General features: G+C 56.3%; 1 protein-coding gene across 1 annotated transcript in view; it reads right to left on the bottom strand.

The window, feature by feature from the left end:
* ALS2CL (ALS2 C-terminal like) overlaps nucleotides 1–24,916 on the bottom strand; it is a 45,257-nt gene extending 20,341 nt beyond the window's left edge. The window contains exons 1-14 of the mRNA XM_071560013.1: nucleotides 24,833–24,916; nucleotides 24,308–24,416; nucleotides 20,244–20,436; nucleotides 16,559–16,624; nucleotides 14,147–14,312; nucleotides 13,433–13,561; nucleotides 11,772–11,891; nucleotides 10,309–10,385; nucleotides 9,087–9,153; nucleotides 7,123–7,319; nucleotides 5,947–6,012; nucleotides 3,659–3,757; nucleotides 1,318–1,476; nucleotides 1,025–1,136 (exon numbers count right to left, since the gene is read on the bottom strand). Coding sequence (XP_071416114.1) covers nucleotides 1,025–1,136; nucleotides 1,318–1,476; nucleotides 3,659–3,757; nucleotides 5,947–6,012; nucleotides 7,123–7,319; nucleotides 9,087–9,153; nucleotides 10,309–10,385; nucleotides 11,772–11,891; nucleotides 13,433–13,561; nucleotides 14,147–14,312; nucleotides 16,559–16,624; nucleotides 20,244–20,436; nucleotides 24,308–24,416; nucleotides 24,833–24,913 — 1,641 coding nt within the window. The 5' untranslated portion in view covers nucleotides 24,914–24,916. The remainder of the gene's footprint in view (nucleotides 1–1,024; nucleotides 1,137–1,317; nucleotides 1,477–3,658; nucleotides 3,758–5,946; nucleotides 6,013–7,122; nucleotides 7,320–9,086; nucleotides 9,154–10,308; nucleotides 10,386–11,771; nucleotides 11,892–13,432; nucleotides 13,562–14,146; nucleotides 14,313–16,558; nucleotides 16,625–20,243; nucleotides 20,437–24,307; nucleotides 24,417–24,832) is intronic.
* Nucleotides 24,917–26,513: the final 1,597 nt, after the last annotated feature.

The following is a 26,513-nucleotide window of genomic DNA, read 5'->3' as shown; positions in this document are numbered from 1 at the left end:
ACCCCAACAATCCCACCCTGTCCCATTGTCCAAACCCTCATGGAGCTCTGGCAGCCTCAGGGCTGTGCCCACTGCCCTGGGGAGCCTGGGCAGTGCCCACCACCCTCTGGGGGAAGGACCTTTCCCTGAGATCCCACCTGTCCCTGCCCTGGCACAGCTCCAGCCATTCCCTGGGTGCTGTCCCTGCCCTGGCACAGCTCCTGCCATTCCCTGTGCCCTGTCCCTGCCCTGGCACAGCTCCAGCCATTCCCTGTGCCCTGTCCCTGCCCTGGCACAGCTCCAGCCATTCCCTGGGTGCTGTCCCTGCCCTGGCACAGCTCCAGCCATTCCCTGGGTGCTGTCCCTGCCCTGGCACAGCTCCAGCCATTCCCTGGGTGCTGTCCCTGCCCTGGCACAGCTCCAGCCATTCCCTGTGCCCTGTCCCTGCCCTGGCACAGCTCCAGCCGTTCCCTGTGCCCTGTCCCTGCCCTGGCACAGCTCCTGCTGTTCCCTTCTCCTCTTTGGCTTGCTCCCCTTTGCTGACCTTCCTACCAACAAAGCCAAAGGAGATGGATTTTAAATCCACTTGGGATGACTGTGACTTTTGGGGGGTTTGGAACAACAATCCCAGTGAAGGTCAAACAACCACGTCATGGTTTTGGTGTTGCACCATCCTCGGTTGAGCTGACAGGGAGTGGGTTTCCATTGGATGTTGGGAAGGAATTCCTGGCTGGGAGGGTGGGCAGGGACTGGGATGGATTTCCCAGAGCAGCTGTGGCTGCCCCAGCCCTGGGAGTGTCCAAGGCCAGGTTGGAGCAACCTGGGATAGGAGGAGGTTTCCCTGCCCATGGCAGGGGGTGGGAACAAGATGGGCTTTAAGGTCCTTCCAACCCAACCATTCTGGGAATGTCTGGAGGTCTGAGTGTGTCTTCTCACTTTCTAATTACCCTTCCAGATTAATTACAAGGTGAAACATTAACCTTTCCCCTGATGGTGAGTTCCACCTCCCCCTGACTGGCAGAGCCCACCAACAACGAGCACTCACCACCATCTTATCAGCATGGAACGTCCTTTGGTAGCAGACCCCAGACTGGGTCACCACAATGCCCTGGCCATGCCTGTGGTCATCCAGCCACGTCCCAATGTATCTCTCCCCTCTGGAATGCAGCAGAAAACAAATCATGGGGTTTTCCCTGTTTTCTGAGCTCTTCAGGAATTGACTGTGACAACTCCCATGTGCCCCACACCAACTCCATCTTTCCCAGGAGTCCAAGCCTTCCAGAAAAGGCTGACCACACCCCACCTCCCCACCAGGAGCTGTCCTCGTGCCACCCTGACCTGTCTCTGTCCTCCCAGACCCCGTAGCCGTTCTTCTTGTCGTTCTCCCACTGCCCAGTGTACTTGAAGTTCCTCTGGGCCGAGGAGCTCTCCAGGATCCCGAAGCCCTGGCGGACGTCGTCTCGGAAGTAACCTTTGTAGACCATGTCATTGCCATACCTGCAGGGAGGGGCACAGCTTCAGGCTGTGGCTCTTTGAGGGTTGGACTTGATGCTCTCAGAGGTCTCTTCCAACCCAACTGATTCTATGATGATTCTACAGTAAGGGTCACCTTCCTGCAAAGTATTCCCAGTGTTTGAGTGATGGCTCTGGAGCTGGGAGATGTTCCCTGAGAGGAATGGGCATCACCAACCAGTCACCCCACTGTTTCCAGGACACAACACATTGGCTTGCAGCTGTCCTAGGAGAGGCCACTCAGGCCTTGAGCTGTCACCAGCTGGGTCACAGTGACCACTGGTTGACCCAGAATAGAAGATGAGATCAATAGGAAGCCTTTCTGTGGTGGTCAACCACCCCTTCTCCTGGGATGGTCTTCTCTCTGAGCTACTCTGAGTCACAAGGTGCAGAACAAGCTTGGAGGGAGGCAGGTGGCCTGTCCCATAGGCCTGTCCCAGCTGGAATGTTGGACTCTGCTCTCTCATCCCACCTGGTGCAGGGAAAGAAGCAGCCACGGACAGTCCAGGCTGCTCATTGGCCAACTCAGCTGGGTATGAGCCATGTGGGACCTCAGCAGAGGTGAGGATGCTGTTGGAGAAGAGAAGGCTCCAGGGAGACCTGAGAGCATCTTCCAGTGCCTAAAGGGGCTCCAAGAGAGCTGGAGAGGGACTGGGGACAAGGCATGGAGTGACAGGACACAGGGAATGGCTTCAAACTGGAAGAAAAGAGGTTTAGATGGGATATTGGGAAGGAATTCCTGGTTGGGAGGGTGGGCAGACCCTGGCACAGGTTGCCCAAAGAAGCTGTGGGTGTCTCATCCCTGGAAGTGTCCAAGGCCATGTTGGAGCAACCTGGGACAGTGGGAGGTGTCCCTGCCCATGGCAGGGGTGGCACTGGATGAGCTCAAAGGTCCCTTCCCACCCAAACCATTCCAGGATTCCACGTGCCCACAATCGGTGCTGCCCAGACCAGGCTCCACCCAAGTAACCACCAGAGTTTGGAGTGACAGAAGAGATGGGAACATCCCACCCTCTGAATGTCCCTTTGCCCAGAACCCCCTGTGGGTGTCACCTACAGATTCCAGGTGGGACCATCCCACCCTGTGTCCCAGAACCCCCTCTGTGGGTGTCACCTACAGATTCCAGGTGGGACCATCCCACCCTGTGCCACCAGAACCGCCTGTGGGTGTCACTCCCTCACAGATTCCAGGTGGGACCATCCCACCCTGTGCCACCAGAACCGCCTGTGGGTGTCACTCCCTCACAGATTCCAGGTGGGACCACCCCACCCTGTGCCCCAGAACCCCCTAAGGATGTCACTCACAGATTCCAGGTGGGACCATCCCCCCCTGTGGGTGTCACTCACAGATTCCAGGTGGGACCATCCCAACCTGTGGGTGTCACCTACAGATTCCAGGTGGGACCACCCCACCCTGTGCCCCAGAAAACCCCCTGTGGGTGTCACTTCCTCACAGATTCCAGGTGGGACCACCCCACCCTGTGGGTGTCACTCACAGATTTCAGGTGGGACCATCCCAACCTGTGGGTGTCACCTACAGATTCCAGGTGGGACCACTCCACCCTGTGCCCCAGAACCCCCTAAGGATGTCACTCACAGATTCCAGGTGGGACCATCCCACCCTGTGGGTGTCACCTACAGATTCCAGGTGGAACCATCACACCCTGTGCCTCAGACCCCCCTGTGGGTGTCACCTACAGATTCCAGGTGGGACCCTCCCACCCTGTGCCCCAGAACCCCCTCTGTGGGTGTCACCTACAGATGCCAGGTGGGGCCACCCCACCCTGTGGGTGTCACTCACAGATGCCAGGTGGGACCACCCCGCCCTGTGGGTGTCACTCACAGATGCCAGGTGGGACCCTCCCACCCTGTGCCCCAGAACCCCCTAAGGATGTCACTCACAGATTCCAGGTGGGACCACCCCACCCTGTGGGTGTCACCTACAGATTCCAGGTGGGACCACCCCACCCTGTGCCCCAGACCCCCCTGTGGGTGTCACCTACAGATTCCATGTGGGACCCTCCCACCCTGTGCCCCAGAACCCCCTAAGGATGTCACTCACAGATTCCAGGTGGGACCCTCCCACCCTGTGGGTGTCACCTACTCACAGATTCCAGGTGGGACCACCCCACCCTGTGCCCCAGACCCCCCTGTGGGTGTCACTTACTCACAGATGCCGTAGCCTCTCATCTTGCCCTCGTACCAGTGGCACTTGTAGCAATCATACCTGTCTTCAGCCCTGCGTGGCACGAGGCAGATGCCAAAGCTGGGGTGGCACAGGGAGAAGCACATGGAGAAGGTCAGGGTGGAAAAAGGAGACCCATTTGTAGTGGATGGAGTTGAAAACCCTTCCAGATTCCCAACCTTCTTCTACCTCCTCTGCCCCTGCCCCACCTCAGGGGATGAGCTCAATGTGTTGTTATTCCTCACATGAAGTATCTGAGATACTTCCCCCTTAAAAAAATCCTTAATTCAGGAATTCTTGTAAAAATGAGGAATCTGGTGAAAAGCTCTAAATAATTAAGAATCCTTCAATTGCAGGTTGTGGCTTCTCACCCACCCCTGAAAAGTCTTCACAAAGAGAAGTTTTCAAAGATACCCAAAAATAACTTTGCCAAGGAACTTCCTGGGAATGAATTCTCATGGCACAGGGCAAACGTGGCACAGGGCAAACGTGGCACAGGGCAAACGTGGCACAGCCCAAACGTGGCACAGCCCAAACGTGGCACAGCCCAAATGTGGCACAGGGCAAACGTGGCACAGGCCAAACGTGGCACAGCCCAAATGTGGCACAGGGCAAACGTAGCACAGCCCAAATGTGGCACAGCCAAAAGTGGCACAACCCAAATGTGGCACAGCCCAAACGTGGCACAGCCCAAACGTGGCACAGGGCAAACGTGGCACGGCCCAAATGTGGCACGGCCCAAACGTGGCACAGCCCAAACGTGGCACAACCCAAACGTGGCACAGCCCAAACGTGGCACAGCCCAAACGTGGCACAGCCCAAATGTGGCACAGCCCAAACGTGGCACAACCCAAACGTGGCACAGCCCAAATGTGGCACAGCCCAAACGTGGCACAGCCCAAACGTGGCACAGCCCAAATGTGGCACAGCCCAAATATGGCACAGCCCCAAAGTGGCACAGCCCCAAAGTGGCACAGCCCAAACGTGGCACAGGGCAAACGTGGCACAGCCCAAATGTGGCACAGCCCAAATATGGCACAGCCCAAATGTGGCACAGCCCAAATGTGGCACAGGGCAAACGTGGCCCAGCAATATACATGAACATGGAACAACTCAAACGTGGCACAACCTCAACATGGCACAACCCAAACGTGGGACATCCTCAACATGGCACAGCCCAAATATGGCCCAGCATGTACATGAACATGGAACAACCCAAACGTGGCACAACCTCAACGTGGCACAACCTCAACCTGGCACAACCTCAACGTGGCACAACCCAAACGTGGCACAACCCAAACGTGGCACAACCCAAACGTGGCACAGCATGTACATGAACATGGAACAACTCAAACATGGCACAAACTCAACATGGCACAACCCAAATGTGGGACAACCCCAACGTGGGACAACCCCAACGTGAGACAACCCCAACGTGAGACAACCCCAACGTGGGACAACCCCAACGTGGCACAACTCAAACATGGCAAACCCAAACATGGCACAGGCCAAACATTTAGGCCAGGCTGGATGGGGCTTGAGCAGCCTGGCCCAATGGAAGGTGTTCCTGCCCATGGCAGGGTTGGATCTGGATGGTCTCCAAGGTCCCTCCCAACCCATGGTGGGCCCCCATGGCTGACACCAAACCCCTCCTCAGAGCACAGGGACAGGAGTTCTCCAGGTGTCTCCTGGACTTTGCTTTGCACTGGGAGGATTCCAGGCCAGAAACATTCCCATGCTCAGGAAGGAGTGGGAAGAATCCACTTCCAAGTTCCTGAATCTCATGGATTTGGAGATCAGGGTCAGGTCCACTCAGCCCAGTGGGAATGTCTGCACTGAACTGCTCATCTCCCTGAGGTTCTTCACTGCCAACCCACCCTCTGCCAGCGCCACCGACCCACCCTCTGCAGGTGTCACCCGCCCTCTGCAGGTGCCACCAACCCCGTCCTCTGCAGGTGCCACCACCCCGCCCTCTGCAGGTGCCACCAACCCCACCCTCTGCAGGTGCTACCAACACCACACTCTGCAGGTGCTACCAACACCACACTCTGCAGGTGCCACCACCCCGCCCTCTGCAGGTGCCACCAACACCACCCTCTGCAGGTGCTACCAACACCACACTCTGCAGGTGCCACCACCCCGCCCTCTGCAGGTGCCACCACCCCGCCCTCTGCAGGTGCCACCACTCTCAGGTTGATGCAGAGGTGCCCCTGGGAGGGCCCATCTGAGGGTGGGTGGCACCAGGGAAGGCTCAGCTGGCCAAGGCTTACCCGTGCTCCAGGCCCTGCTGGAAGTCCCCAACGTGGTTGCGCCCGTCGCGCCACTTCAGGGTGCCCCTGGAATGCAAAGGGGGGTCAGACAGGGAGGGCACAGAAAGGGATGCTGAGAGCAGCAGGCACAGCACAAACAGGGCACAGGCCAAACCTGGCACAACCCAAACGTGGCACAGCCCAAACGTGGAGCAACACAAACATGGCACAGCCTGAACATGAACATGGCACAACCTCAGCGTGGCACAACCCAAACATGGCACAACACAACCCAAACATGGCACAACCCAACCCAAACATGGCACAACCCAAACATGGCACAACCCAAACATGGCACAACCCAACACAAACATGGCACAACCCAAACATGGCACAACCCAACACAAACATGGCACAACCCAAACATGGCACAACACAACACAAACATGGCACAACCCAACACAAACATGGCACAACCCAAACATGGCACAACCCAACACAAACATGGCACAACCCAAACATGGCACAACACAACCCAAACATGGCACAACCCAAACATGGCACAACCCAACCCAAACATGGCACAACCCAACCCAAACATGGCACAACCCAAACATGGCACAACCCAACCCAAACATGGCACAACCCAACCCAAACATGGCACAACCCAACCCAAACATGGCACAACCCAAACATGGCACAACCCAAACATGGCACAACCCAAACATGGCAAAACCCAAACATGGCACGGCACAACACAAACATGGCACAGCTTCAACCTGGCACAGCTTCAACCTGGCACAACTTCAATATGGCACACACGGCACAACCCAAACATGGCACGGCCTCAACGTGGCACAGCCCAAAGGTGGCACAGCCCAAAGGTGGCAAAACCAAAACGTGGCAAAACCAATCACGGCACAAACCAAACGTGACACCACCCAAATGTGGCACCACCCAAACGTGGCACAACTGGGAGTTGTCCAAGGCCAGGTTGGAGCAACCTGGGCCAGTGGAAGGTGCCCCTGCCCATGGCAGGGGTGGAACGAGGTGATCACTAAGATCCCTTCCACCATTAACAGTCTATAATTCAACACCTCCCCTCCTGCATCCGCCGGGTCCAGGCAGTGCCACAGCCCCAGCAGGGCCACCCTTGGGTGGCTGTGCCCAGGGAAAGGGGCAAAAGGGGCTCCTTACTTGCCCTGGGGCTTCCCGCAGTGCCACTCGCCCTCGTAGGCTGCGCCCCGGAACTTGCCCTCCAGCCTGAAGACGTAGGAGAAGAAGCGGCGGGCGGGGGGCTCGCTGCCCTCGCCAGTGCTGCCCCACAGCGGGAAATCCCTCTTGCCAGTCAGGGCCTGGCGCACAGCCTGGCTCAGCTTCCACTGCCACACCGCCTGTGGGCACAGGGACAGCGCGGGGCATGAGCGGGGGGGGGTGGCACAACTGCCAGTGGGAGCAACCTTGGGGGAAAGGGCAACAACCCCCTGGGTTCCCACCAGGCCCCGGGGTTCCACCAGACCCCTTGGGTTCCAATCAGACCCCTTGGGTTCCCACCACATCCCTGGGCTCCCACCAGACCCCGGGGTTCCCACCAGACCCCTTGGGTTCCCACCAGACCCCTTGGGTTCCCACCAAGCCCCTGGGTTCCCACCAGACCCCTTGGGTTCCCACCAGACCCCGGGGTCCCACCAGGCTCCTTGGGTTCTCACCAGACCCCTGGGTCCCCACCACATCCCTGGGCTCCCACCACATCTCTGGGCTCCCACCAGGCTCCTTGGGTTCCCACCAGGCCCCTGGGTTGCCACCAAAACCCCGAGGTTCCCACCAGACCCCTTGGGTTCCCACCAGACCCCGGGGTTCCACCAGACCCCTGGGTTCCCACCAGACCCCTTGGGTTCCCACCAGACCCCTTGGGTTCCCACCAGACCCCGGGGTTCCCACCAGACCCCGGGGTTCCAATCAGACCCCTTGGGTTCCCACCAGACCCCTGGGTTCCCACCAGGCTCCTTGGGTTCCCACCAGACCCCTGGGTTGCCACCAGGCTCCTTGGGTTCCCACCAGGCCCCTGGGTTGCCACCAAGGCTCTGGGTTGCCACCAAAACCTCGGGGTTCCCATCAAACCCCTTGGGTTCCCACTAGACCCCTGGGTTCCCATCAAACCCCTGGGTTCCCCCCAGACCCCTGGGCTCCCACCACATCCCTGGGCTCCCACCACATCCCTGGGCTCCCACCAGGCTCCTTGGGTTCCCACCAGGCCCCTGGGTTGCCACCAAAACCCCGGGGTTCCCACCAGACCCCTTGGGTTCCCACCAACACCCTAGCTTCCCACCAACACCCTGGGCTCCCACCACATCCCTGGGTTCCCACCAGATCCCTGGGTTCCCCCCAGACCCCTGGGTTCCCCCCAGACCCCTGGGTTCCCACCAGACCCCTTGGGTTCCCATCAACACCCTGAGTTCCCACCAGACCCCTGGGTTCCAACCAGACCCCTGGGTTCCCACCAAGCCCCTTGGGTTCCCACCAGACCCCCTGGGCTCCCACCACATCCCTGGGCTCCCACCAGACCCCTAGGTTCCCATCAAACCCCTTGGGTTCCCACTAGACCCCTGTGTTCCCACACGGCCCCTGGGTTCCCACCAGACCCCTTGGGTTCCCACCAACACCCTGGGTTCCCACCAGACCCCTTGGGGTGTGGCCCATCTACAGCATCCACTGTGGGTCCTGCAAGTTGGACACCTCAGGACTGAGCAACTCCATGGCATTTAAGCCTGGCTCTCTAACTGGCCTTGGCACAGGACCCTGTGGATGGGATGCTGTGTCTGCCCAGGGCATGGCACTGCCACCACCTGGGGATTTGCCATCTGCCATCAGCAGGGCAGTAGGCACGGCCCCAAGGCTGCCAGAGCTCCAGGAACCTTTGGATGATCCTCTGGAGCACAGGATGTGACTCTTGGGGATGGTCCCATGCAGGGCTGAGGGGTGGACTTGATGATCCTTGTGGGTCCTTCCTACCCAGAACATTCATTGAACTGTCTAAGCCACCCCTGGCCATCTAAGACAGGATTGGTGGAGCAAAGGCACCAAAACCCCCAAATCAACCCCCACCCTGCTGGTCATTCTGCTTTAAATAACAAAGAGGTGAACAAGTCACCAAGACTGACCTTCACCTGCAGGTCCTTGGCAGAGAGGAAGAAGGTCTCCTCTGGGGTTGTCACACGCAGCCAGTGCCTGGGAGGCAGAAGGCAGGACAGAGGCTGTGAGGACACATCTCCCAGCCCAGCAGCACCTCCTGCTCTCCCCTTCCCCTCCAGGATGGTGCTTTCACACTTGGTTTTATCTTCTGGAGAGACACTCAACAGGGCAACTCATCTTTGTTAATCATCTACATCATTTAATTATTGATTGGCAGCTGGAGACAGGATGAGAGGAAATGGCCTCAAGCTGTGCCAGGGGAGGTCCAGGCTGGACACCAGGAGGAATTTCCTCATGGAAAGAGTGGTCAAGCATTGGAAGGGGCTGCTCAAGGAGGTTGGGAGTGCCCAGCCCTGGAGGTGCCCAAGGCAGGACTGGCCGTGGCACTCAGAGCTCTGGGCTGGGGGACAAGGTGGGCATCGGGCACAGGGTGGGCCCAGGGGCTGGGAGGGCTTTGCCAAGGTGGGCATCGGGCACAGGGTGGGGTCCATGGGCTGGCAGGGCTTTGCCAAGGTGGGCATTGGGAACAGGGTGGGCTCCTGGGGCTGGGAGGGCTTTGCCAAGGTGGGCATTGGGAACAGGGTGGGCTCCTGGGGCTGGGAGGGCTTTGCCAAGGTGGGCATTGGGAACAGGGTGGGCTCCTGGGGCTGGCAGGGCTTTGCCAAGGTGGGCATCGGGAACAGGGTGGGCTCCTGGGGCTGGGAGGGCTTTGCCAAGGTGGGCATCGGGCACAGGGTGGGCTCCAGGGGCTGGGAGGGCTTTGCCAAGGTGGGCATTGGGCACAGGGTGGGCTCCATGGGCTGGCAGGGCTGTGCCAAGGTGGGCATCGGGCACAGGGTGGGCTCCAGGGGTTGGGAGAGCTTTGCCAAGGTGGGCATAGGACACAGGGTGGGCTCCATGGGCTGGCAGGGCTGTGCCAAGGTGGGCATCGGGCACAGGGTGGGCTGGATGACCTTGGAGGGCTTTTCCAACCTCAGTGATTCTGGGATTCCAGTCTGCCAGCAAAGGTGAGCAAAGCCCAGGCTGATGTGACCCCACCCAAGAGGTTCCTCAATCAACCACAGCCCAAACCCAAAGCTGGTTGGGAAGGAGATGACCCAAAGTTCTGAACCATTTTCTCACAGTTTCACAATCAACTTGAACATTTTTTGTTCTTTTTTGTGGACCCCCAAGTGGAAATTTCTCACTCACAGTCCTGGAGCTGATTTCTCTCCACAGTTTTCATCCACCCACACGAGTTTCAGGTCAAAACTCTGGAAACTGTTTCCCTGGAACAAAAGGGAGAAGATGTTCCAGTTATTGGTGGAAAGGTCTCACTTTGTCCCTACTCTGTCAGTCTATTGGGTGGCAGAGGAACACTGGCAGCACCTTTGTGATCCACAAACAGCCCCAAAACACCTCCCTGTCTGCCCCAAAACACCCCAAACAGCCCCAAAATACCCCAAACGGCCCCAAAACACCCCAAACGGCCCCAAAACACCTCCCTGTCTGCCCCAAAATACCCCAAACGGCCCCAAAATACCCCAAACGGCCCCAAAATACCCCAAACGGCCCCAAAACACCTCCCTGTCTGCCCCAAAATACCCCAAACGGCCCCAAAACTCCTCCCTGTCTGCCCCAAAATACCCCAAAAAGCCCCAAAATACCCCAAACAGCCCCAAAACTCCTCCCTGTCTGCCCCAAAATACCCCAAACGGCCCCAAAATACCCCAAACGGCCCCAAAACACCACAAACAGCCCCAAAATACCCCAAATGACCCCAAAACTCCTCCCTGTCTGCCCCAAAATACCCCAAACGGCCCCAAAACATCCTAAACAGCCCCAAAACCCCTCCCTGTCTGCCCCAAAATACCCCAAACAGCCCCAAAACACCTCCCTGTCTGCCCCAAAATACCCCAAACGGCCCCAAAACACCTCCCTGTCTGCCCCAAAAAAACCCAAACAGCCCCAAAATACCCCAAACAGCCCCAAAATACCCCAAACGGCCCCAAAATACCCCAAACGGCCCCAAAATACCCCAAACGGCCCCAAAATACCCCAAACGGCCCCAAAATACCCCAAACGGCCCCAAAACACCTCCCTGTCTGCCCCAAAATACCCCAAACAGCCCCAAAATACCCCAAACAGCCCCAAAACACCTCCCTGTCTGCCCCCAAACACCCCAAACAACCCCAAAACACCTCCCTGTCTGCCCCAAAATACCCCAAACAGCCCCAAAATACCCCAAACAGCCCAAAACCCCTCCCTGTCTGCCCCAAAATACCCCAAACAGCCCCCAAACCACCTGCAGCATCTGCTGTTGTGCCACTCCCAGAGTCAACCATGGAAGATCCTATTTAATCCCACACAGCATCACACCATTGACCCACCAGGACCTCTTTGGCTAAGGAAGGACCAAAACCACCTGCAGGAATGGTCTTGGATCACTCAAAAGGTGCCTGTGGGGCACATTCCTCAAGGGAAGTTCTGTGGGTTCCTCTTCTCCTTCCCAGTTGGGTTGTCCTTTGCTCTCCAGGGCCATTTGGATTTGGGGCAAAGCTTTGCCAACAGCCAAGTTCTGCTGCGTTTTCAGCACCAGAGGAACCCAGATTTGCCTGTCCCTGAATTTGCCAGGCATTGCTGCAACCAGTCCCTGTGGAGAGCTGCAGACTCACCTGGAGGAGCACGAGGACGTCGTCGAAGAGCAGGACGCGGTCGGAGCGATTGGTGCTGGTGGAGATGGGCAGGTTCCTGCTGTCCTCCAGCAGCCTCCGTTCAGGAACACAGAGCATGTCCTGCACAGGGGACCACAGAGGTCAGGAGGGAGGACCAACATCACCAGGGAACATCAGGAATTGGGGGAGGACATGCAACTCAAGCCAAGAGCTCCTGCAGAGCTGTCCCAGTTCAGTAGGTGGGACCAGTTTGTCCCTGGGTGGGTGTGACCAAAGCTGTGGATCCTCCACCCTCCATTCATTGCCCACCAACTGTTCCCAAGGGCCCATTGGCAGCAGCTGCCCAGGGCACAGCTGAGCCCTCAGGCTGGGAGCTGGCTGGGAAAGAAGCCTGGCAGAGGAGCTGGGAGAACTGCCCTGCAGGGACTCCTTGGCACCTCCACACCCACCTGAGGGCTCAGCTCTGCCCAGGGGCCACCAACCATTCCAAACTCCCCCCTGACTGCCAGAGTCAGATCCCCCAGTGTGGAACTCCCTGCCCTGGGGGAGCCACTGGGGGCTCCCACCCAAACCTGAGGGGAGACAATCTGGGGGTTTGGGGACCTCTGGAACCACTCATGGGATCCAGAGGAGGAGCAGCCCCTGGCCAGGAGGAGCCACCACTCTGGCCCAGACTGTGTCATCATCTGCACCAACAGGTTTGTCCCTTCCTTTTCCTTTGGCCTCGAGGGAACCACGTGGGGCTCAGCACAGGGGCCACCAAACCCCCCTGTGTTTGTGCCCCAGGGGGTGGGTTCCACTGCTGGGCTTGGGGGTTAAACCCAATTTCTCTTTGTGCCATTGCATCGATTGTAATATTGTTATTAAATTGTAGCTCTGACTTATCATCTCTTTGGTGTTGGGTTCATTTCTCCTGCTGGTTTATCTTTAAACCAACACAACAACCAACACCACCAGGGAACACCAGGAGTTGGGACAGGACATGCAACTCAAGCCAAGAGCTCCTGCAGAGCCCATCTGAGCTGGGGTTGAACCGACAGCAAGAGCAGAACTGGACCCAGAGCTCAACTTTAAAACCCCCCTCAGGTTTCTCCAACACCTCCACCCAGCCCTGCTCTGTGGAATTCCAGCCTCAAATTCTTGATCCATATTAAATTCCTTCTGTGGGTATGTAGAAATGTGAGACCTTCAGAAGAGGTTTCCCTTTCAGAAGAGGTTCCCCCTATCAGAAGAGGTTCCCCCTTTCAGAAGAGGTTTCCCTTTCAGAAGAGGTATCCCCTTTCAGAAGAGGTACCCCCTTTCAGAAGAGGTACCCCCTTTCAGAAGATGTTCCCCCTATCAGAAGGGGTTCCCCCTATCAGAAGATGTTCCCCCTATCAGAAGAGGTACCCCCTTTCAGAAGAGGTTCCCCCTATCAGAAGAGGTTTCCCCTATCAGAAGAGGTTTCCCCCTTTCAGAAGAGGTTTCCCCCTTTCAGAAGAGGTACCCCCTTTCAGAAGAGGTACCCCCTTTCAGAAGAGGTTCCCCCTATCAGAAGAGGTTCCCCCTATCAGAAGAGGTACCCCCTTTCAGAAGGGGTTCCCCCTTTCAGAAGGGGTACCCCCTTTCAGAAGGGGTACCCCCTATCAGAAGAGGTTCCCCCTTCTCCATCCAGGACTCACCGTGAACTTGTAGCTCAGGGACTTCCATAAGGCCTTGGTGAAACAGGCTTCATCCAGGACTTGGCTGATGAAGGAGTCCAACTTCACATAATCCTTGATGACACCGGTGACCACGTCCTTCTCAGAGCCCTGTAGGAGAAGGCAGGGCCAAGGGAGGTTCAGGTTGGATATTGGGAGAACTTTCTTCACTTACAGTTGTTAAACCCTGGAACAGGCTGATCTGGGAAGGGCTGGAGTCACCACCCCTGGAGTCACCACCCCTGGAGTCACCACCCCTGGAAGAGTTCAAAATCAAGAGGATGTGGCACTTCATGCCATGGTTTAGTGGGAAGAGTGGGGTTTGATCCAAGGTTGGACTTGACCTTGGAGGTCCTCTCCAACCTTAAGGATTCTGGTTCAGGCATGAGAATGAACCCTCCAATCCCCTTTTCCAGGAATGTCTCCTAAATCCAGCAGAAGTGGGCAACCCTCGGCCAGTCACTTGACCTTTGGCTGCTGTTCCCCATGATGAGTAGCCCACACTGTGCTGGAGAGGCCACTCTTTGCTGCTTTGAGACCTCCAGGTGGGCTGTGCTTCCCCAGTGCTGGTTATTCCCACCTCATCTGCCCACGGGAGATCATCTTCCTTCCATCCTGCTTTGGATTCATCCCTAAAGCCCCACCAGCCATCAGGGGTGAGTGTAAGCCCAAAGAACATCACATCAAGCTTCCCACCTCCTTGAGGGCCTCGTTGAGCTTGGTGAGGAGCAGCAGGTACTGCTGGATGTGATCTCGGAGGGGTTTGTGAAGGACAGTGTGCAAGGCCAGGGCCAGGGAGGTCTCAGAGGTAAAGTCTGCCAGGAACTGTTTCAGCACCGTCTTGTGGAGCTTCCAGACCTCACTGCAAGGGGAGCAATTAAGACCAAGCTTCATTAATCAGTTTGTCTGCAAACTGCCTTCCAAACTTGGTGTGCCACCTCACCCTCATAGAAAGGGGAGAAAGACTTGGAAGGGAGATGACCAAGTGGTTGTGAATTTGCTAAGATCCAACAGTCTTGTTTTCATCTGCTCTTTCCATGAGACTCCAGGACAAGGAAAAGCGGTGGAGATTCCCTGCCAGACTCCCATGGACTCCTTTCTCAGGTCCCACCCCTCACCAAGGTCCCCAAAGGCCAAATTTACAGCTTTTCCTCCCAAAAAAGGAGCTGTGTGTGGTCAGAAAGGGTAGGAGAGAGACCTACAGAGAATGTCCCATCCATGAGAGTGTCCAAGGCCAGGCTGGAGCACCCTGGGACAGTGGGAGGTGTCCCTGCCCATGGCAGGGGGTGGCACTGGAGGAGCTTTGAGGTCCCTTCCAACCCAAACCATTCTGGGATTGTTTTTTGGAGCTGAAAGGAAGCCAGGGAAGATAGAGAGGGATTTCTGCAAGAACATGGAGTGACAGGAGAAGGAGAGAAGGGCTTCAAACTGACAGGGAGTAGCTTCAGGTGGGATATTGGGAGGAATTTCTTCCCTGGGAGGGTGGGCAGGGACTGGGATGGATTTCCCAGAGCAGCTGTGGCTGTCCCATCCCTGGGAGTGTCCAGGGCCAGGTTGGAGTAACCTGGGACAGTGGGAGGTGTCCCTGGGACAGTGGGAGGTGTCCCTGCCCATGGCAGGGGGTGGCACTGGAGGAGCTTTGAGGTCCCTCCCAACCCAAACTATTCTGGGATTCTTTTTTGGAGTTGAAGGGAAGCCACAAGGAAGATGGAGAGGGACTTTCTGCAAGAACATGGAGTGACAGGAGAAGGAGGGAAGGGCTTCAAACTGACAGGGAGTAGCTTCAGGTGGGATATTGGGAGGAATTTCTTCCCTGGGAGGGTGGGCAGGCCCTGGCACAGGTTGGGCAGAGCAGCTGTGGCTGCCCCAGCCCTGGGAGTGTCCAGGGCCAGGTTGGAGTAACCTGGGCTGGTGGAAGGTGTCCCTGCCCATGGCAGGGGGTGGCACTGGAAGAGCTTTGAGGTCCCTACAACCCCAACCACTCTGGGATTCTTTTTTGGAGCTGAAAGGAAGCCAGGGAAGATGGAGAGGGACTTTCTTCAAGAACGTGGAGTGACAAGAGAAGGAGGGAAGGGCTTCAAACTGACAGGGAGTAGCTTCAGGTGGGATATTGGGAGGAATTTCTTCCCTGGGAGGGTGGGGAGGGACTGGGATGGATTTCCCAGAGCAGCTGTGGCTGCCCCAGCCCTGGGAGTGTCCAGGGCCAGGTTGGAGTATCCTGGGCTGGTGGGAGGTGTCCCTGCCCATGGCAGGGGGTGGCACTGATGTTCTTGAAGGTCCCTCCCAACCCAAACCATTCTGGGATTCTTTTTTGGAGCTGAAGGGAAGCCACAGGGAAGACAGAGAGGGACTTTCTGCAAGAACGTGGAGTGACAGGAGAAGGAGGGAAGGGCTTCAAACTGACAGGGAGTAGCTTCAGGTGGGATATTGGGAGGAATTTCTTCCCTGGGAAGGTGGGCAGGGACTGGGATGGATTTCCCAGAGCAGCTGTGGCTGCCCCATCCCTGAGAGTGTCCAGGGCCAGGTTGGAGTAACCTGGGACAGTGGGAGGTGTCCCTGGGACAGTGGGAGGTGTCCCTGCCCATGGCAGGGGGTGGCACTGGAAGAGCTTTGAGGTCCCTACAACCCCAACCATTCTGGGATTCTTTTTTGGAGCTGAATGGAAGCCAGGGAAGATGGAGAGGGACTTTCTTCAAGAACGTGGAGTGACAGGAGAAGGAGAGAAGGGCTTCAAACTGACAGGGAGTAGCTTCAGGTGGGACATTGGGAGGAATTTCTTCCCTGGGAGGGTGGGCAGGCCCTGGCACAGGTTGGGCAGAGCAGCTGTGGCTGCCCCAGCCCTGGGAGTGTCCAGGGCCAGGTTGGAGTATCCTGGGCTGGTGGGAGGTGTCCCTGCCCATGGCACAGGGTGGGACTGGCTGGGCTTTAAGTTCCCTTCCCACCCAAACCATTTTGGAATCCTCTGATTCCCTGGAACCTCTCCCCAGTGGCTGCAGGGTCCCACTGCGGTGTCATGGTCAGTGCTGGTCACTCCAGTTGGTGTCCAACCCAACCAACACCCCTGTGGTCCCACCAGCCCCTCCAGCTGGTGTCCCTCACCCCACTGACCTTTTGCTCTTGGTGACGTGTTCGAAGCCGTGGACCACCACATAGTTTGCAAAGGTGACAAAATACCTGTGGGCAAGAAAAGAATAACCAGGACACGTGAGCTGAGGTGGAGATGGACACCAGTGGTGAGGGCTGAAACTGCTGGGTGGTTCCTCTACTCCCACAAAGGGGGAAGAGAGGAAATCTCACAGCTCAAAGCGTGGCTGATGGTTTGTGGTTCAGTTGCTATGGTGGTGTTTGCTCCAAGGTTGGACTTGATGACCTTGGAGGTCTTTTCCAGCCCAAATGATTTGGTGACAGGGAGAAGAAGCTCATTTGGAAATGTCATGCCATGTCCACCTTTCCAAGGGACCCCCAGGAGAGATGGAGGTGCTGCACTTGCCACCTTGGCTCAATCCTTGTGTCCCCTTTCCCTGTTCCTTGGTTTATCTGCCCTGTTGCACTTGGGTTGTTACAGGAAGTTTAACTCATCCTGGGATTAGCGAAAGCAGAAGGAAAACCTGGCAAGTGCTGGAGAGCAAATCTGCAAAGGCTGAGCTTAAGGTAAAGGCTGAGCTTAAGGTAAAGGCTGAGCTTAAGGTAAAGGCTCCAAACTGGAGCAGAGCAGGGATAGGTGGGATATTGGGAAGGAATTCCTGGCTGGGAGGGTGGGCAGGGACTGGGATGGATTTCCCAGAGCAGCTGTGGCTGCCCCAGCCCTGGGAGTGTCCAAGGCCAGGTTGGAGCACCCTGGGACAGTGGGAGGTGTCCCTGGGACAGTGGGAGGTGTCCCTGCCCATGGCAGGGGGTGGGACTGGTTGGGATTTACAGTCCCTCCCAACCCAAACCATGCTGGGATGGTATGAAAGGTCCCTCCAAACCCAAACTATCCTGGGACTCTATGAAAGGTCCCTCTCAGCCCAAACCATCCTGGGATGGTATGAAAAGTCCCTCCAAACCCAAACTATCCTGGCATTGTAGGAAAGGTCCCTCCCAACCCAAACCATCCTGGGATGGTAGGAAAGGTCCCTCCCAACCCAAACCATCCTGGCACTGTAGGAAAGGTCCCTCCCAACCCAAACCATCCTGGCATTGTAGGAAAGGTCCCTCCCAACCCAAACCATCCTGGCACTGTAGGAAAGGTCCCTCCCAACCCAAACCATCCTGGGATTGTAGGAAAGGTCCCTCCCAACCCAAACCATCCTGGGATTGTAGGAAAGGTCCCTCCCAACCCAAACCATCCTGGGATGGTAGGAAAGGTCCCTCCCAACCCAAACCATCCTGGGATTGTAGGAAAGGTCCCTCCCAGCCCAAACCATCCTGGGATTCTATGAAAGGTCCCTCCCAGCCCAAACCATCCTGGGATTCTATGAAAGGTCTCTCCCAACCCAAACCATCCTGGCACTGTAGGAAAGGTCCCTCCCAACCCAAACCATCCTGGCATTGTAGGAAAGGTCCCTCCCAACCCAAACCATCCTGGGGTGGTGTGACAGTATCAGGTCTCTGTCACTGATGGTAAATTCCCCCCGAGGTGTCCCTGGCCAATGTCTCCCATCTCACACTAGAGGGAGTTCCAGCTCTATTTTCCCAACAAGTGCCACATGTTTTTCTCGTGGTGTTCGCAGTTGAGTCGTGCAGAACCTCCACACTAATTATCATTTATTCCAGCTCTCAGGGACACCCGTTTACAGCTGATTTTCAGGCCCCTGACCTGCAGCTTTCCTTCCCCCTCTGCCATTCCAGTGAGGATCGGGAGGAACCACCTCCTTCTTGCTTCTAACAGGACTCCCAACAAAGGCTGGTTTTAATTTCAAAGGGAAGGGAAATAAGATCTTAAGATAAACTTCTCCTTTTTGTCACCGGAAACCTCAGCCCAAGTTTGCACTTTGCACTTGCCTGGGGCAAACCAGCTTTAATTCCCCCGGTGGGATCCCAAATGGAAACTCAGGTTGCTCCAAACCCTTCTCCCACTACTAAAGTCATGTCCCAGGGAGAACAAGACAAGGGTAGTCCTTCCTCCCTTCCACATGCCCCAAATCCACCCAAAGCATGGCAGGATGAGGGGCATTCCAGGATCCAGCGTGTCCATCCCAGACTGCACAGATGGTCAAGCCCAGCTGGCCACATTTGTGGCCCACATGATGAGTGAGGGGTTGAAGAGTTTCTGGCCTTGATGTCACCTCAGATGTTTGATGGTGGGACATCAACTCCTGCTATGGAGCCCCCAGTAAATACCTGAGTTTGGGTTGCAGACCAAAGGGCAGCAGATGGGATTGGTAATGGGAACAGCATCAATTCCACATCACATCCATCCCTTCTGATGTCATATCCATCCCTTCTGACATCACACCCATCCCTTCTGATGTCACACCCATCCCTTCTGACGTCACACCCATCCCTTCTGACGTCACACCCATCCCTTCTCACGTCACATCCATCCCTTCTCACGTCACATCCATCCCTTCTCACGTCACACCCATCCCTTCTGACGTCACACCCATCCCTTCTCACATCACATCCATCCCTTCTAACACCACTTCCATCCCTTCTAACACCACTTCCATCCCTTCTCACAGCACAGAATCACAGAATCACAGAATGGATTGGGTTGGAAAAGACCTCCCAGATCATCAAGTCCAACCCTTGGGCCAACTCCAGTCCCTTTACCAGATCATGGCACTCAGTGCCACGGCCAAGCTCAGCTGAAAAACCTCCAGGGATGGGGAATCCACCCCCTCTCTGGGCAGCCCATTCCAATCCCTGAGCACTCTCTCTGCAAAGAATTTCTTCTGATCTCCAACTTCAATTTCCCCTGGCAGAGCTTGAGCCCATCGTGCCCCCTTGTCCTATTGCTGAGTGCCTGGGAGAAGAGACCAACCCCCACCTGGCCAGAACTTCCCTTCAGGCAGTTCCAGACAGTGCTGAGGTCACCTCTGAGCCTCCTCTTCTCCAGGCTGAACACCCCCAGCTCCCTCAGCCTCTCCCCACAGCACTTGTGCTCCAGTCCCTTCTCCAGCCTCGTTGCTCTTCTCAGTTGGGTTGGAAGAGACATCTGAGATCATCAAATCCAACCCTTGATCCAGTCCTTGATCCAACCCTTGATCCAACCCTTGATCCAACCCCACTGTGATCACCAGCCCAGGGCACTCTGTGCCCTGGGCTGGTGATCACAGTGGGGTTGGATCAAGACATGGTGGATTCTCTGTCCCTGGAGGTGTTTAAGAGGACACTCAGTGCCACATCCAGTCCCTTCTCCAGCCTCGTTGCTCTTCTCTGGCCCCGCTCCAGCCCCTCAAGATCTTTCCTGACCTGAGGGGCCCAGAACTGAACACAACACTCAAGGTGTGGCCTGACTCCATCATGCCCCCTTGTCCTATTGCTGAGTGCCCGGGAGAAGAGTCCAACCCCCACCTGGCCAGAACGTCACACCCAGCACTGCTCACATCACACCCAGCACTTCCCATTATCCATCACTTCCACATCACATCCATCACTTCCCATCATCCATCCCCCTTGCCAAAGGCATTCAAACGTGGACCAAACCCATCATCTCATCTGGGCCCAAGGACATTTCTCTCCTCACCCCCCCAGGGCTCTCACCCTGCCTGTGCCTGATGGCCCTGCTGACACCTCCAGCTTTGCTCCCACAAAGTCATCCCTGATCCATTTGGTCCCTGACATTGTTCCAAGGTGCCTCTGCACTTACTGGATGTAGAGGCTGAGGAACAGGTCCCCTTTCCAGATGGTGTAGATGTCCTGGATGCAGAAGGACTCGCAGCTGCTGCGTTTCTGTTTCAGGAGCCGATGGTTTTCCTCCGTGAGGTTCCACAGGGCTTGGAATCGATCGTTGAGGAGCATGAAGAGCTTGAAGAGCTCCTTCCCCTTCTGGTCATTGGGCTCTTTGAGGAAAAGGTGAGGGAGGGGGGGAAACACTGTGAGAAAGCCTTGGCTCGTGGGATTCTGTGCCTATATCCAATCCTCAGCCTCAAGTTCCAGTATAAAGCACATTTATGTCATGGGAAAGTGTCACGATGACTGAACTCCACAGACAGGTCTCAACTGAGCCTTTTAGGGGCTTTTCAGGGGCTCCAACCCCTGTTAAATAAATCACTTGATTGTGTCTAATTTTATGAGGTTTTTTCTGGTAGTTTATTTCTCAGTCCTCTCCATCGTGGGTTACAGTTCCTGGGTGGTTGTGGAGAGAAGGGAAGAGGAGCAGAAGAAGGAAAAAGGGAACAACTCTGTTTACATCAACAATATTTAAACTATTCTTGCCCAAGAATATTCAAGTTTCAGGAGGGTCTACATTCAGAACTATCTTTTCACACAGTTTCCCACAATCTTAAAACCTACACACCCCTTGCAAACCATCCAACATCACACAGCCATAGCTAATTATTAAATAATACCCATTTCCTAAACGTTGCTGGATCTAAACAGCCTTAATGCAACTTATTTTAACTTTATAAAAGAGCTCTGTTGATGTCACTCCGTGGAGTTTCTGCAGCTTCATTTCTTCTGCACCAGCTCAAGGTCTCCAGACAAATTCCATTCTTATCTTGGAAGCTCCACCTGCAAACTTGTCTTTGGTTTGCCAGCCTGAAAATGTCTGAATTCCAATAGGAATGAGAGCAGGGAGGCACCAGGAGGACCAGAGGGCTGGAGCAGCTGAGAGGGTTGGGATTGTCCAGCCTGGAGAAGAGAAGGCTCCAGGAACACCTGAGAGCCCCTGGCAGGGCCTGAAGGGGCTCCAGGAGAGCTGGAGAGGGACTGGGGACAAGGGAGGGAGGGACAGGACACAGGGAATGGCTTCCCACTGAAAAAGTGGAGATTTAGGTGGGATATTGGGAAGGAATTCCTGGCTGGGAGGGTGGGCAGGGACTGGGATGGATTTCCCAGAGCAGCTGTGGCTGCCCCAGCCCTGGGAGTGTCCAAGGTCAGGCTGGAGCACCCTGGGACAGTGGGAGGTGTCCCTGGAACTGGATGACCTTTAAGGTCCCTTCCAACCCAAACCATTCAAGGATTCAGGATTAGATAAAAAGGGATTTAATTCAGACCAAAGGGTTCCATTGATGGCTTTTGACCTGAGTTATTGACTCAAGAAGCCAAACCTTTGTTTTGGTGGGTTTGGGAGTTTTTGTGACAGAACAACAGGGGATGGAGGAGAAGGAGGAGACAGGCAGGGGAAGGAAGGTTTGGGTGGGATATTGGGAAGGGATTCCTGGCTGGGAGGGTGGGCAGGGACTGGGATGGATTTCCCAGAGCAGCTGTGGCTGCTCCATCCCTGGGAGTGTCCAAGGGCAGGTTGGAGCAACCTGGGACAGTGGGAGGTGTCCCTGCCCATGGCAGGGGGTGGAGTGAGAGGAGCTTTAAGGTCCCTGTGCCAAGGATTCACCCAGTCCATGGCAGCCCCTTCTCCCCAGAGGGGGAAGGAAAGAAAAAAAAACCCTACAAAACTACAATTTGCCATAAGGCAGATTATATTTTACACAGGAAAGAAGAAATAAAATAAAATAAAACAATATACAGGCACACACAAGAGTGAGGCCAACAGAAAAGCAGCTCCTTCCCCAGAAATGCAGCGAGGAGGGCCCAGGCCCTGGCACACAGGATGGCACCTCCTGAGGATGGAGGCCATGAGAGAGACACAGGGCACCTCCTCCCTGCTCCTTTTAGACCTGCCTTGGTGTCAGGTGGTGTGGAATGTTCTCTTTGGTCAGTTAAACTCAGGTGACAGCCTGTCCCCAGGCCAGCTGAGCACCCAGGGCCAACCTCTGTCCCCAGGCCAGCTGACCATCCAAGGCCAACCTCTGTCCCCAGGCCAGCTGACCATCCATGGCCAAACTCAGCCTGTGTCCCCAAGCCAGCTGACCACCCATGGCCAACCTCTGTCCCCAGGCCAGCTGAGTACCCATGGCCAAACTCCGTCCCCAGGCCAGATTACCACCCATGGCCACACTCAGCCTGTGCCCCCAGGCCAGCTGACCATCCATGGCCACACTCAGCCCGTGTCCCCAAACTCAGCTGACCATCCATGGTCACACTCAGCCTGTGTCCCCAGGCCAGCTGACCATCCATGGTCACAATCAGCCTGTGTCCCGAAGCCAGCTGACCACCCATGGCCACACTCAGCCTCTGTCCCCAGGCCAGCTGACCATCCATGGCCACACTCAGCCTCTGTTCCCAGGCCAGCTGACCACCCATGGCCACACTCAGCCTCTGTTCCCAGGCCAGCTGACCACCCATGGCCACACTCAGCCTCTGTCCCCAGGCCAGCTGACCATCCATGGCCACACTCAGCCTCTGTCCCCAGGCCAGCTGAGCACCCATGGCCAAACTCTGTCCCCAGGCCAGCTGACCATCCATGGCCAAACTCTGTCCCCAGGCCAGCTGACCACCCATGGCCAACCTCTGTCCCCAGGTCAGCTGACCACCCATGGCCAACCTCTGTCCCCAGGCCAGATGACCACCCATGGCCACACTCAGCCTGTGCCCCCAGGCCAGCTGACCATCCATGGCCACACTCAGCCCGTGTCCCCAAACTCAGCTGACCATCCATGGTCACACTCAGCCTGTGTCCCCAGGCCAGCTGACCATCCATGGTCACAATCAGCCTGTGTCCCGAAGCCAGCTGACCACCCATGGCCACACTCAGCCTCTGTCCCCAGGCCAGCTGACCATCCATGGCCACACTCAGCCTGTGTCCCCAGGCCAGCTGAGCACCCATGGCCAAACTCTGTCCCCAGGCCAGCTGACCATCCATGGCCACACTCAGCCTGTGTCCCCAGGCCAGCTGAGCACCCAGGGCCAAACTCTGTCCCCAGGCCAGCTGACCATCCATGGCCAAACTCTGTCCCCAAGTCAGCCGACCATCCATGGCCAAACTCTGTCCCCAGGTCAGCTGACCATCCATGGCCAAACTCTGTCCCCAGGTCAGCTGACCATCCATGGCCAAACTCTGTCCCCAGGCCAGCTGACCATCCATGGCCAAACGCTGTCCCCAGGCCAGCTGACCACCCATGGCCACACTCAGCCTGTGTCCCCAGGCCAGCTGACCAATCCATTGTCACCCTCAGCCTGTGTCCCCAAACTCAGCTGACCACCCATGGCCTGTGTCCCTTCCTACATCTAATACAGAAACACAAGAAACTAAAGCCTGGCCTAACTAAACCTGTCCCACTCCCTCCCATCCCAAACCACTCCATGAACTCTGTGATGCTCAGACAGGAGCACCAGATGGAAATTCTCTTCCCCTTCCCAAAGAACATTCCCAGTGTCCTTGGAGTAGAGACCAAACCGCAGTGACACGAGAGGGAACCACCCCCGTGCCCAATCCAGTCCCACCACTTTGGGCCAGACAGGCTTGGGAATATTTCCCTGGGTTTGTTATTCCAGTGGAGCTGCTCTGATTTCCTGCCAGCTCAGAACCTGCACCCACAGGTTGGACCTTCAGGGATGGGCACGGGACCAGAGCAGGGAGGATGGGACCAGTTTTGGGGTCATGTTGGAGTGAGATTCATTTTGGAGTCCCAGAACCAGCCTGGCACTGAGTGTGCAGGGGGTTAAAACGGGCATGGTCCTCCCAAACCCCCACAGAACCACAGTCCTGAAAGACCATGGACACCCCAGAGACCTCACCAGCTCAAACACCTCCACAAAAGACTCCAACAAAAGAGCTCCAGACGTGGAGTTTCCACTTTCCATCCCCCCAAAGCTGTGCCAGGGGCTCAAGGTGGGCACTGCAGACAAAGCCAGTGCCCTGTGACTTACCTGCCTGCAGCAGAGGCTTGAGCACCAGGGCATCTATCCGTGCCAGGCATGCTGAGAAGGTCTCCTCCACCTGGAGCAGAGAGGCTGCAGCTTCAGCCACACACATGTCCTGCAGACAAACCAGAAGGCACAAATCAACCCCACTGCACGAGGAGCATCGATGGGACATGAAGATCTCTGAGGTCTTTTCCCATCTGGCCAATCCCATGGCTTTATCTCCCAAGATTTTGGTGCTCCTGGCAAACCATCAGCCTCTTCTGCTCTTGGCAGCACATCCAGGGGCTGCTGCTGTCCCCAAAAATGTTGGAAGAGGAGGAAGAGACCAAACAGCTCCTGTTGTCACAGAGACCACCAAAGCTACAGCCCGTTTTTCCTGATGCTCCAAAGGCAAGATCTTCTCAGGTGGGTCACAATGCCTGGAGAGGCCCTAAATTTCTTGCTTTAATCCTGCTCAGTGCCAGGTCTGTTCTCCCAGCAGAGAATCTCCCAGGGGATGAAGCAAAGCATCTCCTCCCATCCTCTTACCACTCTCCTGCCCAGGGGCCTCAACCTGCACATCTGGGGGGTCCAAGGTGCTGCCCAGCCCTGCAGGGCCGTGCCAGCCATGCCTGAGCAGAGCTCTGGGGCTGCTCCTTTCCTGGCAGGACAGTGCCCTGCTGGCTCTGTGTCACCAGCTGCGTCACCCAGGGCAGTTGCTCAAAGTGGAAGTTGGGAGCAAAGCCACGTGAGCAAAGCCCAGCAGGTTCCTCCTTTCCCAGCCTCAGCTCCCAGCAAAGATGCATCACCAGAGGATGTGAGCACAGCCAGCTGAGAGTGTGTCACCCCTGCCCTGCACAAAGCTCAGCTGGTGAAGAAACCCTGGGCAGGATCAGCTGATGTCACCAAAGGTGGCAAAAGTACGAAATTCCCACATTATGTGAACTTTGTGAAGCAAAACAGAGAACTCGAGGGGTTGGACATAGAATTATGGAATGGTTTGGGTTAGAAGGGACCTTAAAGATCATCCAGTGCCACCCCTGCCATGGGCAGGGACACCTCCCACTGTCCCAGGGTGCTCCAACCAGGCCTTGGACACTCCCAGGGATGGGGCAGCCACAGCTGCTCTGGGAAATCCATCCCAGTCCCTGCCCACCCTCCCAGCCAGGAATTCCTTCCCAAGATCCCACCCAAACCTTCCTTCACCTGCCTGTCTTCTCCTTGTCCTCCATCCCCTGTTGGGGATGGGGCAGCCACAGCTGCTCTGGGAAATCCATCCCAGTCCCTGCCCACCCTCCCAGCCAGGAATTCCTTCCCAAGATCCCACCCAAACCTCCCTTCCCCTGCCTGTCTCCTCCTTCTCCTCCATCCCCTGTTGTTCTGTCACAGAAACTCCCAAACCCACCAAAACAAAGGTTTGGCTTCTTGAATTGATGACTCAGGTCAAAAGCCATCAATGGAACCCTTTGGTCTGAATTAAATCCCTTTTTATCTGATCCTGAATCCTTGAATGGTTTGGGTTGGAAGGGACCTTAAAGGTCATCCAGTTCCAGGGACACCTCCCACTGTCCCAGGGTGCTCCAACCTGACCTTGGACACTCCCAGGGATGGGGCAGCCACAGCTGCTCTGGGAAATCCATCCCAGTCCCTGTCCACCTTCCCAGCCAGGAATTCCTTCCCAATATCCCCCCTAAATCTCCTCTCCTTCAGTTTAAAACCATCTCCCTTGTCCTGTCACCATCTGCTGCTCTGCCCACTTTGTCCTCAGCCCAAAACTTCCTCCTGGGAATCAAACAAGGACATGGGATTGTGGTGCCAACATTTCCTTTGCTGAGTTGGTGGCAGAGCCTTTGGCACAGGTTTGATGTGCCAATGGGCACCATCTCCAGACAGGCCCCTGTGGTCCTGGGAGTGTTTGGAACAGGTGACTTGGAATCATGGAACAGAGTTGGAAGGCACCCCCAAGGACCATCCAGTCCAACCTCAATCCCAGACCCCTTCAGTTGGGAGCAGAAGGAAGGGATCTATGAGCTGAACTTCCCACCTTCATCCAGAAACACCCCCTGGCTTGGAGATTCCCAAGACCCTTTTTGGAAAGCCCAACATCTCATGGGAACTCTCAGGAGAAAGGAGGGGCCACAGGAGAACCCAGGAGGGTTTGGACAACAGCACTGTTGGATTCATTTTCCAGGGAAAAGGAGCAAAAAGCAGGAGCCTGTGGTGGGAATGG

Source organism: Pithys albifrons, chromosome 7 (assembly GCF_047495875.1).
Source record: "Pithys albifrons albifrons isolate INPA30051 chromosome 7, PitAlb_v1, whole genome shotgun sequence".
In the NCBI taxonomy this organism is placed as follows: domain Eukaryota; kingdom Metazoa; phylum Chordata; class Aves; order Passeriformes; family Thamnophilidae; genus Pithys; species Pithys albifrons.
Note: the sequence above shows the minus strand (reverse complement) of the source record. Positions and strands in the feature narration are given on the sequence as shown.